Genomic DNA, 12,530 nt, shown 5'->3' with positions numbered 1-12,530 from the left:
GTAGTTTGCAGTGGTTACTGGGAATTTACGTTTTCACTGGTGCTTTTAAAACTGTAGATGTGGTCCAAATACACTACAATACCCACAATTCACAAATATACTCTAATAACTTCCTCTCAAAAATGGAAGGATATCAAATTGTCATTTAAATGGTGACTGCAATATCAGAACCGGTAAATGTAAGGTTACATTGCTTTTCTTATACTACATACATATCAGTAATGCAGGATTTCTGTATGGAAGATTGTTACCAACAGTTAGCAACAATTTTTTTTATTTTTGTATTCCAGTTTATATATTTTGCGGTTATACATCCTGATCAGTAGTTACCGTAAATATATTTAAAGGCATCAAACGCAAGAGATAAACATAGTTTTGGTATAAGTAACAAATCTGTGTTTTTAAGGCTCTCTTTGTATGTATCATTTAGTTCTTCGTGAATAAACGATTAAAAGTAAACAGTATTTTAAGAAATAATTTCTGGTTTAATATTTGTCTCCGTTACATGTTATAGATGTTATAAATGTTATTTTTCGTATGTGTAATTAAATTACTAAAGATATTGCTTTACAATTACACATTTTTGAACGGCGCCTTAATTAAAACTAGCAAAATACTTTTCAAATCAAAGCAATTGCTTTAAAGTAGCAATAAATAGCACTTATTGCATGGATTGCTTATCTCAGTGTTAAAGCATTTTCAGAGACAAATACGCTAGTTTTAGTACCCAATTTTTTACCTAGTTTAAACAGAGGTTCATACGGACGTCTGTGAAATGTTGACATCAGAAACCTGCAACTTAAGATGTGAGATCGATCGTTTCGTCTCTGGGATGCGTGACAGGTCTCATCTCCGTGTTAATTTATTCGGAAAATTTTATTGCTTTATTCTTGCGCTGAAGGCTAAGTTGTCGGATTTCTCATTCTTCCAGCTCGCATCCCGGAGTAGATTGCCCAAGGGATTTGGAAATATCAGCTTCGGGAAAGCTTGGTCAGTTTGAGACAAAAGAGAAGAAGCAATCTCATAAAGGTATTTATGGGAGAGGCAGCAAGTGATTGGATTTCCTCTACTTTGAACATACTGACTCAAGCTTTTCCGCATGACTGTATTAAGACGAATGCTCGCCTGCAGTGTGCAGGGTGCCTCAAAGAGCAGGGATAATCACGGTTTTCCGCAGTTTGAACAGCAGAAACAGTTGGAGGAGGGAGAAACACATCTCCAGGTTAAAGCGTTTGACCTCTCCTCTTCCTCGCCAGACCGATTCCTGAATGCCGGCCTGTCCCCCCGGTCGTGATGGACGAAGGTAGCTTGGAGGCGGCCATCGAGACTTACCATGCCCAGCTCCAGCAGGTGGAGACGGCCCTGGGCGCCGGGCTGGAGCCCTCCCAGCAGTCCGACCTCCTGCAGCTGAAGGAGGACCTGCTCCAGCTGATCGAGCTCACCGAGGCCAGCCTGGTGTCCGTGAAGAAGAGCCGGCTGCTGGCCAGCCTGGAGGGCTCGTCGGCCTGGCCGGCGGAGCCCCCCGCGGGGCAGCCGCCGGCGGGGGACCCCGGCATGCGGGACGAGTTCGCTGCGTTTTACGCGGCGGTGAGCGAGCCGTCCTGCGCCGAGCCCTCCACCAGCGAGAGCGCCCCTGCGGCCCAGAGATCTGGAGGAGGATCCGGCAGCCCCGGATCTCAGCAGGCAGCTGAGGAAGAGGAAGAGGAAGAGGAGGTGGAGGAGGAGGAGGATGTGATGAGTGGCATGAAGGTCTGTGCCCCTTACCGCACCTCCTGGGGAACGCTGGAGTACCACAACGCCATGGTGGTGGGCACAGAGGACTCGGAAGATGATGACCCGCAGGTCCGGGTTCTGTATGTCCACCCGACCCAGAAGTCCATGAAGCCCTGCCCCTTCTTCCTGGAGGACAAGTGTCGCTTCATGGACAGCTGCAGGTGAGGAGCTGCAGATTGCCACTGGGAAACTGCATCTGTTCCCCTCTGGATGGGTTCAGAGGCAGACTCGCACAACCATTGTACCCCTGAAGCTGAAAATATGATGGAATGCATTGCAGTTGTTTTAGCTCTTGCATACCTTTCTGTGATTTATTCCAAAGAATTCAAATTAAAAAATACACAGCACCTCCTTCTTTATAACACACTGGATTCTTTATAGCTTCTTGGCTGCTATGTAACACAGACAAAAAGAAACATATCCTAAAATAATGAAGCATGTCCACTCGGAGATAAGATCGCTTTATTGGCCATATAGAATTTCTTGCATTAGGAATTTGTCTTTTCACATACCCCAACTTGCTCTCCATGAGACCCACAGACAGGGAGAGAAGCTTGGGGTTAGAGCGCAGGGTCAGCCATTTATACGGCACCCCTGGAGCCGTTGGGGTTAAGGGCCTTGCTCAGGGGCCCAACGGAATAGGGTTCCTCTGCCGGCCGCGGGATTTGAACCGGCAACCACTGACGTGGATTGAAGTTGGGGTTAAAGCTGCACGCTGACCCCTGTGATTGCCGTGCCTTTAGACAGAACCGTTGTTTATAAATGGAGCAAAGCCGTTGTGATTCGGCTGCTCTGAGCCGGCGCTCCGGATCGAATCGGAATTGGAGTGCCCGCGATACCGAGCATTCCCGTCCGTTCCCACACTGTCGTGAAGCTCTCCCCGAGTTCGTCCTTTTCGCCTCCTTCAGGTTCTCCCATGGAGAAGTGGTGTTGGTGTCCGAGCTGCGGCCTTTCCAGGAATCGGACCTCAGCTCACTCCAGGAGGGCTCAGCCTGTTTAGCCAGGCATGAGGATGGCATCTGGTACCCGGCCAAAATTACAGGTTTGTGGTGATCGCTCATAGGCCCTGAACGCACGTGAGGTACTCATGAAGTCGTCCGCACAGTGGACTGGCCAGCTTGCACTCATCATTGTTTGTCCAGCCATTCTGAAACATACATTCAGGTAACAATTTCAAAAAATGAGACAACACAGCAATATTGAGCAGTGTTGGCATCTAACAGCAGCATGCAACGGCCTAATCTCACCAAAGCCTTCTTTGAAGGGCTCTCAGGGTTTGGTGGATTGTCCACAAATCTAAGTCTTTTCCCCGTGTGGCCCGTGTGGAGAGCCTGTGCACATTGCGGTACTTTGTGTGACCTTTTTGTGTCCTGCCGTTGCCCTTAGATGTTGACAGCGGCTACTACACAGTGAAATTCGACTCCCTGCTCCTGAGGTCCGCCGTGGTGGAGGCTGATGGCATCATCCCGCCCCTGAGGAAAGACGACCCCCCCTCGTCCGAGTCCGAGGACGAGGACATGGTGGAGGATTCAGCCTACGCCCGAGGTGACCCGGGACACGCCCTCGCTGTCGTGGCCCAGCTCGTTAGCGTGCTTATTCCATCACGAACCTCCGGCTGTGCTTCTGGCCGGCACCAGCAGGAAGCATCGGAGAAGATGGGGTGGTTTAGACGGAGTAATCAGACTGTGGTTTCTGTGCTCGCAGTTTTTGAAATAACGTTGTTAATAATCCCTTGCATTTCTGTCACACCTTTCATTCCCAAATAATTCCAAAGTGATTTATCCAGTGGAGGGGATCCACTTCATCCATCTCAAAAGCAGCAGCTGCCTGGGTAACTCACAGCTGTGATTAGGAGCTGGGGGAGGAAAGTGGCACCGTAGTTAACACCCCTAACCTTACGAATTGTGCCATAGATCTTTAATGGCCAAAGCAGGCAGGACCTCAGTTTATTGTCTCATTCAAGTGTGGTCCATCCTACGGCACAGGATTCCCAGTCACCATCCCCAGGGATTTGGTTTGGAATATTCTGGTCCAGAAGGAAGAGCACCACCTGGTCTGTTTACAGCAACCTTCTGGTTTTGCAAACCCCAGCCCAAGCAGGCCCAGATCTTCTGAGATCTGAGGGCCGCGAGCTGGGCGATGGTGACGGTGCTGACAGGGGTTGTAAGATGTGGGATTTCTGCTTCCGGATGAGCGGTCTGACATATCTATCTCTGTTCTGCAGTTGTGGATCTGGCCTCTGAGGCGAATGGGGACTGGGCTCCTTCCTCTTGCTCCGAGTTTGGGGGCTGGGAGGCACATACCCGAGGCATCGGCTCCAAACTGATGGCCAAGATGGGCTACGAATTCGGGAAAGGTAAGAACTGTGGGCGGAACTGGGGTCCCAGGACACTTTGACCTCCCATGCGAAGACCATAAAATTGCATGGAATTGCAAAGCAGCTGCCGGAGGCTTTGCTTGTGCAAGCAGAGGTTTTGCTCCTCGAGTCGGCAAGGGGATGCCATGCCGCAGAGTCACACGGAGTTACGGGACAGGGTTCCCCCTTCTTGTCCTCCGCCAGGCTTGGGAAGAAACGCCGAGGGCCGGGTGGAGCCGGTGCTGGCTGTGGTTTTGCCCAAAGGGAAGTCCCTGGACCAGTGCGCCGCGATTCTCCAGAAGAGAGCGCCGGGGAATCCGGGGGGCAAGCTGGCGAAGCCCCGGAAAAAAGGCAAAATCAGGACGGGCTCTTCCCAGCCCCGCACGGACGTGTTTGACTTTTTAAACAGCCAACTGGGAGACCGGAATCGGCCCGGCGCGGCTGAGGCAGGAGTCCCGCTGGCTGAGAGGAACAGCAAAGAGACCTACAGGGGAGGGGAAACCACCAAGAGGTCCCTCAATGTCAGGCTCTACCAGGCGGCAGAGAAGGTCGCCCAGACCGAGAGAGAGATCGGCAGGATCACGGAGTCCCTGAGCAGGAACCTGGGAAGGTAAGGTCTGCAGAACCGATCGGCGTAGTGCCTCCCTTTCCACTGCACTGCGGGCACCCATCCTGCCTCATTCTGTAAGCATTTCCTTCATCGTGAGCTGAAGAGGCATTTAGTGATGGTAAGTATCACTTAGGTCAAAGTAGTTCTCTCACGCGTAGTGTAACTGCCGTGAGCTTGTTGATGTCACAGGCGTTTTTCTGATGCATCAGTTTTCATAGGACTCCTATAAAACCTAGATCTTAATTTGAAAGTGGACTGCAGTGAAGATTTCACCACACAGGCTCAAGTAGGTTTGCATTCTCTTATACCTTGTAACACCGGGGATAGAGCTTTAATGAAGACGGGTTGGCTTTTTTATTCTGAAGACAGGGATTAGGTCGAACAAATGCGGGGTTTTTGCAATCACAGTCACCGCCGAGCAGAAAACCTAGGCAATTTAACGTGAGCGGACGATGGTTTAGAACCTGATAGATTCCCATTCAGGTTATGTTAATCTGTCCGAATCCATGCATTTTTAAACAGCGGGATTTACATAAAATGGACAGTTTCTGCTGTTCCCCATGAAATTGAAAGGACGTGCCTTTGTGACCGCGCACTACGTAGAGACTCCAGCTGGTATGGGAGCTCAGTGTGAACACCGCGTTCTCCATTCATATCACACAATTTCAGTTTAGTGTTCTGCTGTATTTTTTCTGTGCTATTTTGAGAGTATTGCTTCCCATTCTTGAGCTGCACATCTCTCTTCGCCAGCTGTGTAATTACGGGCCTTACTGCAAGCATTATATCATTATGTGATACCTGCAATTTGTCTTTTCCCCACATGGAGCCAGTATAGAGCTGAATCACCTTTGGAACGCAACTGAGCCTTGGAGCTCTGGATGATTGAATGTGGCCTCAGACAAAGTGAATCTGAATGAATGTTCTCATTATTTGTAATTAATTGATGGTGGCATGAAATCCTCAAGTCGATACACAGCTAGGGAATAAACCGGCAAGACTGATGAGCTGAACAGCTATCCCCTGTTTTAAACTTTCCTAGTGATGTTGAAACTGCTGTTTGGCTCCAGCATAATGATTGATACAAAATACTATGATGTTACCAAATTATTATTATTATTCAAGGGAATGAGGATATTATGTTCAATGCAGTCAAAAGTGTGTGAAGTTTCACAAATTGTTTTACAGTAATTGGAACATCTCTTCTTATTGCATTGTTAAAATGATTTGCATTAAATTCGTAGTAGCACTCTTGATGTGAAGCTGTGTGCTTCGCGATGGGTTTTGTTGTAGAAAGCCAGTGTAGCAGACGGCAGGTTATAACACCCACAAAGCAAACTGTGCAGATGTGTAGCGCGGCTTCCTGAAAACGCTGTTCCTTTTGAAGGGATCTTGGGGTCGGATTTAGCTCTCTGCGGCCCGTGGCCATGGAGATACTGCCCCAGTCCGTGTGTGGCTCCTCCGAGTATAATCTGTAGATGCACCGCCTTCAGCAGACAGACATGATGTTGATGTTCGCCTGTTCAGCCTTTTCTGGTTTCATTTAGCCCTGTAGCACAGTCCGAGGCATGTTCCAATAACCTAAAGTTACAGTACATAGCTCGTGTGTCACCGGTGGCATTCTTTCCTGGCTCTTGACCTGCCCTTCCTGGGGTTTTTGCAGGGATAAAGCCATGACCAGTCACCTGGAAGAGAGGCTGTCAGCTGCCAGGAAACAGCTGGTCCAGCTGAAGGCCCAGGAGGTCCACATCCAGAAGGAGCGCAAGAAAGCCGACACGCACAAGAAGATGACAGAGTTTTGACTCGTTGCCTCGTTTTACTGTAACGGCGCCCGAGCAGTACTTATTTTATTACTTATTTCTGGGGATTTTTTATTTTTGTTCACTTAACTGTGGATATGATTTCAATTTAAGTCGCTAATGTAAACCCAAACCTCCTGACTTCATTTCTTACATTAACTGGTTCAGAAAATTCTGGGCAATTGTTCAAGGATTTTATTTTTAAGAGAAAATTAAACCAAAACATCCATTTATTTTGTAGCGTTTTGTTTAATGTCAAGACCCGGACATTAATGGCCATGATGTTTTCCTCTTTGCATCCAGGGCTTTCCTTGTTGTGTTAAGTTTTGAAGCCCTGATTCTAAGGCAGGTGCTTATGTGGTTCTGGTTCTTATGGGGTCACCTGGGCTGAGAGCTGGGAATTCTGAATTGGACATTGTTTATAGAAGATGATCTAAAAGAGCTGTTTCTGTGGTTATAAGAGAGACTTAGCTCCAGGTGCACCTCAAAAACTGGGGGCATTCGGCTACCACTTTTTCTCATCCGTGCGAAAAAGAAAATGAGCAAACCTTTGTTAATATTTTTGGGGATTTAATCTTGAGGGCAGTCCTGTTTTCTTTTCCCTTTAAATATGAAATGTTTTTTGTCTTGTGCTCTTTGTCCCTGCTATCTTTAAGTAAAGGAATGGAGGTTGTACATCTTTTTCTTTATAACCCTGAATTCCAGAGAGAGGCCTTTGAGTCGATTGTCACTGGAGGCAGTCGAAGGACAGATTCTGAAATGTCGCCTGGTCTGAGACAGTCACTGTGGCTGCACAAAAGAGTTCTCTTTAGAAACGGGGGAATGTATTGAGTAGTTCAGGTTATTGGAGACCTGCAGACAAAGCAAATTGTGTTGTGCAAGAGACTCTCTTTTATAGATAGAACACAGTCTTGGCTCCTGACACAACTTCCTTTGCAAATGAATGTGATCTGTATACAGTAGGTTTTTAAAAGTCTGATTTGTTGGCACATATCAGGTATTGTTTAATGATGCCTGTGATGTTATTAAACGAGAAAAAATATGTTGTTGATTTTATTTTATAACATTGGACATTCTACCTGGTGGAGTCTTTGTGTCCTGAAAAGATTACATAATTAATGACATCATAACTTATCACTTATCTCATCTCTCTTTCAAGTCCCCTGTGTACCAGAAGGATATGTGAGTCGGCTTTACTTTGGAAAGCGTTAAGAAAAGAGTTAAGAAAAAGTGCTTAATTCTTAATTTTGTATTATTGTTTTTAAATGAGGGATATTTAGTCTTAAATCTTTAATTCCTGCAACAATTAAAGTTCTGCTTTAATGAGGAAAGACGTAATTCCTAATTAAAACGGACTTGGGAGTTCACAGCGAGAGCAGATAAATTATTCTCAGTGGGTTGATTTCCACTGTAATTTTCATTTATGCAAGTCCAGTAAGCTTGCTGCGCTCTTCATTAGAAATTACCTTCCATCCCAAAAAAAAGTTTTAAGGGTCAGTAATTGAGCAATCAAATTGGAAACAATAGGAAATCAGAATGCAAATGTGTCATCTAATTATGCCATCAGCTTTTGGGAAGGGAGTTACACATCCTGTTCTGGGCAGAATTAAATATTAGGTGGAAATAAAATGAATCTGAGGTATCAGTGATGGCATTGTTGATTATGGTAATGTCGGGTTGACTGATTTCAAGGTTGGAATGCTGTGAATTGTGAAGGCTCATGGTTATTTCAAGATGCGTTAATTGTGTCTACAGGCAAAATAAAAATCCTGGGTATATAATAGTGTGAGCATTTAAATCACACAATGCCAAATGAATTATCCTGTTAATTGTAGTGTAGAGGTTTAATATGCCATATGTCAGACCAGCACATATTACTTACAATCTTGTAGACTGGATGTTGTCTATGCCTTTGTATGCCTGCCCATTTTTCATAAATATTAGATTTTTCATAACTTGCCAACTTTTAAAAATATAATCTTAGTAGTTCTTTGATTCGGAAAGTATAAAGTGAGTATCAAAGTATCATCTCCTTGAAAAAGAGTTCCTTTTATCTTTAAACATTGTTATCTTTGACAGCAGTGCAGGATTCCCCTGCACTTTGAGAGATGAGAAAAGGGGTTAAACTGCTCCAATTAACCCAATAATAAATGTATCAATAATTCAATAGATCAACTGGGTTGTTAAGAGAGATGAGCTAAAACTAAAAAATGCAGCTACTGTATAGCAGCACTTCAGGAATGAAGTTGGTCACCGCTGTTTTACCCTATACAGAAGGTAGCATTTAGGAAGATTATTTAAGTCACCAGCTGGCAGTCTGTGCTCTACATAGCTCCGTGTGTGACTGATCTAGGGTTTGTGTGCATTGTCCTTTCTGGTGTCTGTCTGTCTGCTCCCTGTCCATCTGTTTTAATGTCTTCCTCCTTATCAACCCAATGGAATGATAGAGGCTGTATGAAGAAATTCTCTGACCTCTCTGTTACCTTGTTGGTTGAAATATAGCTGACATGGGCCCGTGTTTACTATATATAAAGAGGAGCAATGCATTTGGATTTGTGCATATGCAGTATATATGGTGCAGGCGGGAATTTTACTGAAGCTATCTGAGCAAAGTGCCTTAACTCAGGGGTACAACAGCAGTGCACCAAGTGCAATCAGAACCCACAAACTCAGTTATGAGCCCAGCAACCTCTCCCCTTCCACATCTCACAGTTTATTAAACATGAGGTGTGTTTGCTAGTGTGATACTGTGTGCTGCCTGTTCCTTCCATTAATCTATTTTCTAACTGCTTCTTCCAATTCAGAGTCACAGAGGAGCCAAAGATCCATCCCTGGACTGGACTCCAGTCTATCTTAGGGCACACACGAACACAAACACCTGTGGCCAATTTTCCAAGAAACCTATTAACCTACCAGTACAGTATGTTTGGATGGAGGGAGGAAACCCACTTAAACACAGGGAGAACATACAAACATACAAACTCCACACATATAGCACTCCAGGAACTGAACTCTGGGCCGTGCATTCTGCCTGTTTTGAAAGGTCAACTAATAGTTTCTGGGACTTGAATCCAGGATGTTCCAATTTAAATTGTTTTAAAATTGGGTTTTAAATTGGGAAATGAATTGCCCATGTTTTGAGGATGATAAGGGTCTTCTAATCTTTTACTCAAAAGAACAGGCAGAAAAGTGGTTGGAGAGCTTAATTCAAAGCAATGGGCTCTAATTGGAAGTTTTCAAAAAAGCTGGGTCATTGCCAGAATGCAGCGTTTCCAAGACTACCATTCAAGATTTTGTCCTCATGAGTTCCACAGCAACATAAAAGGAAAAGACATGAATATGGAAAAAAAACTAATGGGCTCCTAAGTCAAAGGGGACCAAATGATGTAGCTGGGTGATGGGGATTTGCACAGAAAGGTAAAGTTCATGTGGAAGGAGACCTCGTGTTTTCTGTAAATGGCAGTGAGTGCTTTGGAGCTATTGTGCAGCTTCTCTTCCTGGTGGCTTTTTCAGAATCGAAGAACAGATGGATTCATCATGATATCAGAATCCTTTGAACTGTTGTGTACAGATGCGTGCTCTGGTTGCCTTCCATATTTCAAAGGCATGCCGGCTCATTTCATTGGTGTCAGCTGATGTCTGGTCTGCAGTGCTGGTTTAGGGTCTGGCTCAATGTTACCCTCTGCTGTAAGAAGCGAACAAGTAAAATTTGCCTAAAATTCAAAAAGACCTTTTTACTTGTGAGCCATATCAGAATATCTTTACGAGAATCTCCTATACAGCACGTTATCCCTATGACCTCATTCTTACCTCATTAGCTCCTGGTAAATATGCAATGTTACTGTAGTAGAATTTTTTAAGCAATGCCAAATTCTGTTTCTCAACTCTCAGCAAATAATATATTTAAACAATATCCCAATTTGCGCTAACTTTAACATGGGCTTGCAGATTTTTTCCAACCTCGTGAAATGTATGCCAATGCAAATCGTTCACATCTTCCAGCCCCTGGTAATTTTCTCAGAGATCCTCTGCTTTACTGAAAGGGAATGATCTTATATGATCTTATTTTTGGGCAGGACAAGAGGAAGCAACGTAAGAAGTCGTATACAGTGCAGCTTTTTTAAAACCATTATTATCCATCTGTTCATTTCCGAACTGTTTCTTCTAATTCAGGTCATGGGGAGCTGGAGCCTATCCCAGCAAGCAACGGGTGCATGTCAGGGTCAGGACGCCAGTCCATCGCAGGGCAGACACACAAACACAAACACTTGCATGCAATGCTCAAACCAGGGCCATGTTTTCCCAGAAGCCATTTACCCTACCAGTATGTCTTTGGACTGTGGGTGGTAGTCAGAGCATCTGCAGGAGACCCACCCAAACACGAGGAAAACATACAAATTCCATGATTGAACCCAGAGGTTAGCATTACTACGCTCCTCTGCAAGGCAGTAACGCTAACCACTGTGCCACCCAGCGGGAAATTTACAAATATGCAATTTCTTTTTTTGAAGAAAATTAATGCATAACACTTTTCCCCCCATCCTAATTCTGTATGTTGGCTATGGCAGGCCAGCGACTTCTAATGTCTTTTGGTGCATGATTTAAGAAAACCTTTTAGTGTGACCAGGAGGGGTACTGAACCTCAAAAAGAAAATTATAACTGCAAACAAATTCACAAGTTCTTAGAAATTGTCTTTTTTTATGGAAGTTGTAACAGGTGCACTAACATTGTATTGGACACACATGACACAGGTTAATGTTTTATAATCATAATCATCATCATCATCATTAACAAGGCTGATCAGATGTTAGGGCATACATGCCATGGCATTCTTACCTTGAAGAAAGCTGCTGTTGCTCAAGTCCCTGCTGGGGTGGTGTCCCATCATGATTGCAGCCATGATGTCATTCTTTCAAGTGGAGTCCTTTAGCGACTAGATGCTAACCATCACATCTGGGCCTCCCCATTGACTGATCTGCTGTAGACACTAACTATTGTGTTATTCGGCATGTCTCACTGAGAGCCACCAGCAGGAGTTCCCAAGCAGGATTCTGGATGACTTGAATGATTTGCTCCAGCCCTCAGGTACAGCTCTCAGTTACATCATTGACTTAATGACAGGATACATCGGAATTGTTTGACTGTTAAGACAGATCTTAAACATGTTGTTGGTTGACTTCTGACTATTGCTTTTCCTAAAATAAAATCTCAAACTTCTGTCAAACAGACTTGCAAACATTCCAATCAAGCATCCTGTGACTTCGGTTAGGTAACTAAGCTCTGCTGTAATAAAACCCAAGCTTCTGGAACTGGATTTGGAAACCCCCTTGTCTACAAAAAAAACCTTGATTAGTCTCTGAGGAGGACTTGGCTTCACTGCTTTCAAATCTATCTGACGCATCTCAGTTCCAGTTTTCAGCACGGAGATGGCACTGCTCTCTTGATAAATAGGATTAGCTTGATGAAAGGGTAATTCACCTCATTACCTGTGTATAATCAACTAATGAGGTGATTTTGTGTTTATGCACTAGTCAGGTTTGCTCAGGTGAATCACAGCCAGTCCTGTATAGCCAAAGTGATGCATTTAAAGAATAAACAAAATCTTTGTACTATATTTTTCTAAGAAAAAATCAGAAATGTATTGTGATGTATTTGCTTTCATGCACATTATAGTGTCACTTATAAACTTCTGCTGTTGCCTTCACATTCCATGTTATTGGGCCCTTTTATGAAACTTGGTTTATCATTATTTTGTGCTTCCATCATTGTTCAGCTGCAGCTACTGAAGTTCACAAAGCAAGTACTGCTGCAGTGGGTCTCTCAGAGACACATTCTTTTGAGAGTTTACAATTGTTCTGAGAGTGAGTTTTAGAATGCAAGTGATCACATATAATTGTGTGTGATGTGTTAGTAATATTGTTTAAAATTCCGACTTTTTCAAAGGTTCTCTTAAATGCGTCATCATATGTTCTTGATTCCTGCTGCTGGTAAGGT

General features: G+C 44.4%; 1 protein-coding gene across 3 annotated transcripts; it reads left to right on the top strand.

Annotated features, from left to right (window-relative positions):
* The first annotated feature begins 49 nt into the window (after nt 1-49).
* Nucleotides 50-7,577, top strand: zgpat (zinc finger, CCCH-type with G patch domain). Of its 3 annotated transcripts, XM_088608408.1 has the most exons (8): nt 73-179; nt 932-1,029; nt 1,257-1,934; nt 2,682-2,815; nt 3,160-3,318; nt 3,998-4,129; nt 4,334-4,739; nt 6,400-7,577. In XM_088608408.1, the coding sequence occupies exons 3-8, from the start codon at nt 1,294-1,296 to the stop codon at nt 6,536-6,538; spliced, it is 1,611 nt and encodes a 536-aa protein (XP_088464534.1). In that variant the 5' UTR covers nt 73-179; nt 932-1,029; nt 1,257-1,293; the 3' UTR covers nt 6,539-7,577. The 3 variants fall into 3 exon arrangements, with proteins under 3 accessions (XP_088464533.1, XP_088464534.1, XP_088464535.1); XM_088608407.1 differs by lacking the exon at nt 932-1,029 and having other exon boundaries at nt 50-179; XM_088608409.1 differs by lacking the exon at nt 932-1,029 and having other exon boundaries at nt 81-173.
* Nucleotides 7,578-12,530: the final 4,953 nt, after the last annotated feature.

This window comes from Lepisosteus platostomus, chromosome 15 (assembly GCF_059453375.1).
Source record: "Lepisosteus platostomus isolate fLepPlt1 chromosome 15, fLepPlt1.hap1, whole genome shotgun sequence".
NCBI lineage: Eukaryota > Metazoa > Chordata > Actinopteri > Semionotiformes > Lepisosteidae > Lepisosteus > Lepisosteus platostomus.
This window is presented reverse-complemented; position numbering and strand designations above follow the sequence as displayed.